The 7,689-nt window shown below is 43.2% G+C and overlaps 1 protein-coding gene across 1 annotated transcript; it reads left to right on the top strand.

The window, feature by feature from the left end:
* The first annotated feature begins 1,352 nt into the window (after positions 1-1,352).
* Positions 1,353-7,217, top strand: LOC125510587. The gene is made up of 8 exons (XM_048675807.1): positions 1,353-1,474; positions 1,572-2,038; positions 2,120-2,353; positions 3,308-3,522; positions 3,662-3,834; positions 5,263-5,798; positions 5,957-6,029; positions 6,480-7,217. The coding sequence occupies exons 2-8, from the start codon at positions 1,658-1,660 to the stop codon at positions 6,962-6,964; spliced, it is 2,097 nt and encodes a 698-aa protein (XP_048531764.1). The 5' UTR covers positions 1,353-1,474; positions 1,572-1,657; the 3' UTR covers positions 6,965-7,217.
* Positions 7,218-7,689: the final 472 nt, after the last annotated feature.

The following is a 7,689-nucleotide window of genomic DNA, read 5'->3' as shown; positions in this document are numbered from 1 at the left end:
TCATTTTTATTGAGCAACCCTTAATTGTGTGACCAATAACCCCTCTCATCAACGGTTTAAACATCTAGGCCTTCACCCTAGGTCTGGTTAAAAGAGTGACCCTAATCAGAATGGCCAAATTCTTCCTTTTTAGTTTTTATTAAAAAAAGCATATTATAGTGTATGAGAATACATGCAAGAGGGTATTGCCCTATGACCATTCCAACTTCACTAGTAGCGTCTTCTTGAACTTCTCCTATTGCTTTACCTCATTCACTTGTTCGCAATCAATAAAGGCAAGCTCAGAATTCACAACCAAATCAATATACATGAAAACTCGTACTCCTCAATGGTTTTAGTAGCATAAAAATCCCCCATCACAAGTAGATCATCGTCGAACATCCAAGGGCCCTCCTCTGATACTTTGTGTTGCTTGAAAGGCTTGATAGAAGGTCAAGAAGACTTTCTGATCGAGACTTTCGTAGTTAGGGGTAACATATCCTACATAGTGTACCGGTCAATCCTTCAACATTGACTTTACAAAAAGCAATTTCCACACCGCCTGAGGTTTTATTGTCCCAACATTACCGCTTCCATCCCAAGTGATCTTTTAACCTTTTTTCTTCGATCTGACAATTGCACTTTCTTCATCATGCCTTTCACTCCGTCCATCACTGGCATCAAGGCCGCACTAGACAACCAAGCGAGGAAAACAATTGTATTAGTATCGAGATTGTGTGAAGGGATGTTCATGGATTAGGTGAATGTGGGATCCCGACCCTTCCCTCACAAACCCTGACCAGGATGTTGAAGCGAAGACAAAAAATCGGGAGTATACAGATCACACGGACCAACACATCACAAGAACGGGATGAGTAATATGACAATGATCGGCCTATGGGGCGAAATCAACAACGAAGAGCGAGAACAAAACCCTAGCAAAAGGGTGGGTAGCCACGATTGTGCCAGCTTTTGTTGGTTGAGAAGAGTTTCATTGCTATCCACCACTTTGATACGAAGGACATGTGAAATAGTCGTCCTATGTGGGTTGTTGGTAACCAATGCCAAACACGATGGTTGTTGAGTGTGGAAGATAAGGGAAGAGAGAAGAGAGATATCAAGTCATCTCAAAGATTTTTCGGTGACCTCGCCCCTATATCGATAATACCATCCATGCAATTAATATTTGCATATACATATGGTTGCTTGCTAAAAATTGACTAACTAGGGACAATCCATGGGTTGTCACCCACATACATCATATACGGTTAGACCCTAGGCTCTAGAGTATTCTACAAGGGCGTCTATACATGCCCTAGCGCACTCTCAACGTGTCTCTTGGTTCGATTGCAGTTACCAGTGTCTGTACACACCCCCCCCCACCCCCAATTCCGCCCGCCCGCCCGCCGACCGCCTCAGCCCCGCCCGCCCTCGCCGTTCCCGTTCTCTCCCGTTCTTCCTCGTCGGCGCGTCGCGTTCCTGCCGTCTATACCCCGTACGCGGTCCTTGTTCATTCGTTTCTTGGTGTGGGGTTTGATTTTATCCAGCGACCGGTTAATAAGTCCCACTGAACCTCACGACTTCTGTTTCAGCCGCTGCGCGCCCGGCACGCCGTCTAGATCCGCCCCTGGTGCCAGGGGTCGTCGGAGGGGTTCCGCTGGGGTCGGGACCTGGGGAGATGACCAGTATCTCCACCAACCAGTTCGGCTCCGGCGGCAGCAATGGAGGGTCTGCCTCCAGGCCGCACGGCAGGGATATGGTGATTTGGACCGAGGAGATGAACGAGTATCTCATCGATGCGCTCATGCACCAGCAGGACATTGGGAACAGGAGTGCCGAGGGCAGGTTCTTGACGGGCGCCTATGAAAGCGTCATCACCGGGGTCGGCGAGAGGTTCGGGGTGGTGATCGACAGGTCCAACATCAAGAACCGTCTCAAGCATGTCAAGGACATGTTCCATGAGTGCGAGAACCTTTTCGATAAGCAGAGCGGGATTAAATGGAACCCAGCGACCCGGAGGTTCCACGCCGACCCTCAAGTCTGGAGGGAATTCATTGAGGTCTGCGTGCCACCAATCAAATGTATATATGTGTTGCGTTTTGCTGACCTGATGTAATTTTTTTTTGCTGTGATCTTGTAGAGAAAACCAGAAGCCAAGAAATGGATGACGAAGACTATTGACCATTACGATAGGTTATTGGAGTTATTTGGTAAGGATAGGGCACCTCCGGCTTCTGAGAACTCGAAAGGTCCTTCGAAAAAAAAGGCGCGAATAGAACCACCAAAGGATAGACCTCAACGTCAGCAGACGTCATCAAATGGCTTTGAGTTAGCAATCGTCCAAGGTTCAAATCAAGTAATGGATAAAAATGAGGTATCGATCCTTGAAGCTTAATAGTTTTCAACCAAATAGTGCATGTTATTTTGTTATGGTTGCTGATCAAAGCAAGCTTACCATGGTGTTGGTCTCAGTGCCTAACTTTAGGTTATCACTTTCTTAGGCAAACCACAAATGTTTGCTTCATCGGTAGATTTGTGGTCTACCATGTTTCCTTAGCGTTATGACCTGCATGTCTTAAATTCAGATGCCACTATTGTGTGACTTGTGATTCGGTTGCCGTAGTTAATATGGCAAGCCATGATTTGCCAAACAGCAAATGTGCCAAAGTTGGCTAGGACCGAGCAGGAGTTGAATCAGGGTCGTTTGCTCACTGGATGCTTATGGGAATATCAGAACATGGATAAATTGAAGCACAATAAGTTACGCCTTTTAGCTTTATGGTGTGACTTCTCTCATAATCTACATGTTCTTGTGCCATTCTGGTACAGTTGCCTGCTTGTACAACAAGTTGTTAATTTGTCAACCTCTTTACCCGGGCAAGGTAGCTATCTGAATCGGCCTGTTTGTGTTTCTATATTTGAATATACTTGGTAATTAGGATTCTCCCATGGCACTTTCTATTTGTGAATGAGTTCGCCCTTTGCTCCTAGAAATGAAATTTCACCAGTATTGTTCGGCAGAGTGATACACTTACATAACCTTAAGGCCATGAATAACAACTTACTTGCTTCCATTGTATTTGTATTAATCTTAATGGAGTGAGTGTTATAGTATGTCTCAACTTTATATGGGGAAAAAGCTATTGTATTAAGAAATCCGAACCACCGTAAATATGTCCTAGTGGTAAATGAAATGGAACTTCCTTTTCTCCAATGTATGAATTTCAAGCATTTTCTTAACGTGATTTCTTGGGAAATGTATATCTTAATATCTCCTGAGTTAAGTAGAATTTGAGCTGTGCATTGATTAGATTCTTGTTTCTTTCAGCTGCCTGGTGCTGTGGTAGCAGAAAATAACATAATTGGGGAACTCGATTTATCAGAATTGTGCAAAAGCGAGAATGGCCTTGTTGCCATACCTGTTCATGGTAATGCATATGGCAAGGGTTTGCCCTATGCTCCTGAAAATTGGCCGTCTCCTGGAGATCAGTGGCAATGGAAAGTGGGGAGCAGAATTGCTGCAGGTGGGCACTGGGTGGACAGGTAAATGCTTTTATCAAGGCCTCAATAGGCCGAATTTTAATAGTCTTGCCCAAGCAAAAAATGCATAAATTTATAGAGGGTTAATTTCTCAATTTAGCTTTAGCATATTGACTTACGTTGTGGATTTAACTTTGTACAGATATCTTGCTCCACCCTCGCGTTTTCGTGATGCTACTGGTAAAAAGACGACATTCACAAGTAGACTAAAAGTTGGAGAGTTTATCAAGAGCAACTTTCCAGATGTTGATCCTAGCACATTTTTCTCTATGTTCATATGGAAGATCCCTGCTGCAGAAGGCGGGATTCAAAGAGGTTAGACTTTAAAACCACTGTAGCGTGTAGCATCTAATGAGTAATGGGTGCTTCTGTAAATCAATACATATGATTTTTACCACTCCAGAGCAATTTTTTCCATGCTGTTCCTTTTTTTTAATGTTTGGCCACCTGTGTGACTTACTTTTGGAAGAAATTTAACTTGGTAGCACTAGTTACTATACATACCTGGGGTGCGAGGTTCTTTATTCTCTTTACTTGTATCTACTAAATAACTTCCTTGAATGTACACACTATTCACCTCGGTTCTTGTATGTCAGTATTAGCTTTTATTTTATATCTTTATGTTTTCGGTGGTTTGTTTCATAAGTGAAGTCCGTTGTTTTCCTGCAACTGTATACGGCTCTGTTACAACTAGCTTGTTGCAGCAGCTCCATCCTATGCATGTCCAGTCCATACTTCTATGCTTCATTGAATCTTCACCATTAACTTTGTTATTTACCACTTAGTGGACCTCTTACTAACAAGATAATCTCTATTGTGCAGCCTATTAGCTGTACCCATATAAATTTGACAACAGTCCTTTTTTTAGGTCTATGGCTAACCAGGGAATTTCTTTAAGTTCAGTTAATTTTCAATAGATGCACATGTTTGATTTTATTATGTATGTGCATGTATCAGGATTAATTTTTATCCCATATTGTTTTTACATGTCTTGTTGGGCCCAGAAAATTACGAGGTGGCTGAGCTGGGCTTAAGTGGTTGCTGAGCTGTGTATATTTCAGCAATCTTTCTTCAGTGTGCACTTGACCTGGACCTGGGCTAGAGTCCTCATAGCCCTCTCCTTAGGCCCACCCTTGCTTGCCAACATGTCCACCCTGAGCGGTGGAGCCATTTGTCTGTATAACCTATCTCTTCCTCAAATCCTAAACCCTAGCCACCACTCTAATTCTTACATCTCCTTCCAGCCTACCACTTGTACTGATGGCTCCCTTCTCCTTCAACTTTGTGCGGCACCACCAATTGAAGCGGTGGCGCTTTCCGTCCCTCCCTCCCCTTGCGCAGAGCTCTGCTCGCGCCCTTGTCTTACCTATCACTCTCAACCCAAGTGATGGTGAGCTTTGTTCTCTTCATTCAAGCGGTGCTTTTCCCCCAATCCTAACTCAGATAAAAGGAAGCAAATCATTTCTCCTCATCCAGGACTGTCATTTAAACATAGCATCTGGATTAATCTTCTGCTTTACTTTTCTTTTTTAGTTTTCTTCATATGTAACCTGGAGAATGCGCGAGGATTTGTCTAGTAACGTAGTGGCATGACATAAGGGGGAAAACAGTTTCTTCATTTGATAGGCTGATTCGTCTGTCTTGATGCTAAAAAAAAGAAGCATCATTGCATTTGCATATTTGCTGTTATGTCAATGTAGATTGTTCATTTTGTGCAGTTCTGTAACACCTTAATATGTGCAGGAGCTCTTCAAGTGGAACGCGTTGAACCTGAAGATGGCCTGGCGGATCCTGATGGACCATGCAAGGCTCGGAATAAGGCGTGCAATCTTGGGAAAGAAGGGTTTATTGAATCATCACCAGCAGGGAATTGTGACATCTGCTGCGTACATCCTGATTTCTGTCGTACATGCTGTTGCATTCTCTGTGGCAAGGCTGTTAACAATTCCTTTGAAGGTTATAGTTACATCAAGTGTGAGGCAGTTGTGGCAGAGAACTACATCTGTGGGCATCTTGCCCACCTTGACTGTGCTCTGAGGATTTTCATGGCTGGAACTGTTGGAGGAAGCATCGGGTTGGATGTGCAATATTACTGCAGGCGGTGTGACAACAAAACTAACCTGATGATGCATGTGGAGAAACTGCTGGAAACATGTCGCTCTCTTGGATCGAAGAGTGAGATTGAGCCAATCCTTAATATGGGCTTGTGCATCTTGCGTGGTTCAAGACAATTGCAAGCGAAAAGTTTGGAGGACTATATGGCATCAGTGATGGAAAAGGTGAGTGATGTATTTTATTAGATCTCAGTAGGATAGTTAGGTACCATGGTTTGGTTAGTACTAGCACTCCTCTGATTGGTGCTAATACTGCGCATGGGTGTACAACTTTGTTTTCAGTAGTCCAAGACTATGGTTTGATAGTGTATTGTTTAATGCAGGTGAATAATGGGGTTGATCTTGCTGAAGTATGGAATATGGAGGATGATGATGGCATGCCAATACTGAATGCAGGTAAACTTTATTGTTTAGTGCAATTAAGAGAACTTTGAGGGCGAAATGTTTTTGTGGGATTTCAGATAATCATAAAAGGTCCCAACCTAGTTGTAATGGTTAGGACATCTGGTGTTCAATGTAATTCCAATAAACCAAAAACTCTGTAGATTATGCAGAAATTGTAGGATCATGATATTCAAACCCATCTGAGGTTTTGCCTACACGCACCATATTTTACTATGGACAAGTAATGCTTTGGTAGCTTATGTAAGTTGTAACTTGCCGATTTTAGTATTTTCTGTCATACCTGTTCTTTCTTCTTTGATGTAGAAATGATTTAACCTCTATGTTTATTGTAATCTTCAACAACCTCAATTATGACATGTGTCAGAACGTTGTGGTGTTCTGCAGTTGTTGCTTCACATATTGCTTGTCCATAACTGGGTTCTTTTCTTATGGCTCATGCAGAAGAAAGTTCCCCACCTATTGCTGGTGTCACAGTGCTAGGGGCTGAGCCACAGTACCCATATCTGACTGATCCAATGGTTGATAATGAGCTGCAGAAGGCTGCCGAAAGTGTTCCAATTTTCATTACTGGTGATCACACTGAGATGTCTCTCAAATTTGAGGATGAGATAGATAATTCCCTTCTAGAACTGAAGAGATCTCAGGAAGCAGAATACAGGCTGGCAGAGCAGAAGCTTTATTCTCAGAAAGATTATATCCTCAGTCTGTATCGGCAGCTTGAGTCAGACAGGTCCCAGCTTGCAGATCCTAACCCCGTATCCGATATCTCAAGCTACAGCGTGCTTCTCTCCAACATTTCTAACCGAGTGGAGCATGTGAAGCGCGAGGAGGAGAAGTTCCAGACCATGCTCAAAATCTCCAAGGGATTCCGGAAAGCACCGGCGAACATCAAGGAGCACTTTGGGTTGCCGCCACCTGCGGAGTAGCTCGAAGTTTGACTAGCTTGAACTTAGATACCATAGTTTACCCTGAACTGTACATTGGGTATGTTGTCTCTTGTGCTGTTGTACTGTTGTATACCTGTCTCCGACAAGGTGCTGCTCTCTCCAGGGTGCACCGTCAGGCTGCTGTTCTAGGAAGAGTCCCCCAACATCTGAATTGCCAGTTCCAGACTTTAGTCGTACATTCTGTCCAGTGATGATTCTGCTGGTAATTTGTGTTTATTCTGTGATTTTCCGACAAGATAGCACCACCATGTTACAGGTTGCTGCTGTCGCAACTGCGAGATTGGGAAAATTTGGCGACCTGGAAAAGGGGAGGCTATTTTTTCTGCATCATGCAGTTGCAACAGCAGCAACCTGGGAAAGGGAGGCTATAACCAGAAAAACACACTGCTGCATTTTGTTGTTTCAGTTGCGAGTTCCCGTGATGTTTATCTTGGAATTGTAGTTATGTAGGATTCATTCATGTAGCTGCTGTGATACGAGATTTTGATGCATCTCCTAATAGTATTAGTATATGTTTGGGGTAACGTTTAGAAGGCCTCACTCCTATGGCATGTAGGAACGGATTTGCTCAAACAAACCACACAATTTGTTTTTGACAGTGTTTATTCCTCAAATGTTAATCATATTGTTTACAAGAACATGAGAAATGAAATCAGTGATTGAATCATCCCATAAAGTGGAAGATCTAGTGCTAAAAGAGTTTT

The sequence above is a fragment of the Triticum urartu genome, chromosome 5 (genome assembly GCF_003073215.2).
Source record: "Triticum urartu cultivar G1812 chromosome 5, Tu2.1, whole genome shotgun sequence".
NCBI classification, from domain to species: Eukaryota; Viridiplantae; Streptophyta; class Magnoliopsida; order Poales; family Poaceae; genus Triticum; species Triticum urartu.
The sequence above is the reverse complement of the archived record's forward strand: the minus strand, read 5'-3'. Positions and strand labels throughout refer to the sequence as shown.

Excerpts from the sequence above, each read along its gene's own strand:
- LOC125510587 (XM_048675807.1), top strand. The coding sequence starts at position 1,658 with ATGACCAGTATCTCCACCAACCAGTTCGGCTCCGGCGGCAGCAATGGA. Across the intron at positions 3,523-3,661 it reads GGTGGGCACTGGGTGGACAG|ATATCTTGCTCCACCCTCGC; the intron begins GTAAATGCTTTT and ends AACTTTGTACAG. Across the intron at positions 3,835-5,262 it reads AGAAGGCGGGATTCAAAGAG|GAGCTCTTCAAGTGGAACGC; the intron begins GTTAGACTTTAA and ends TAATATGTGCAG.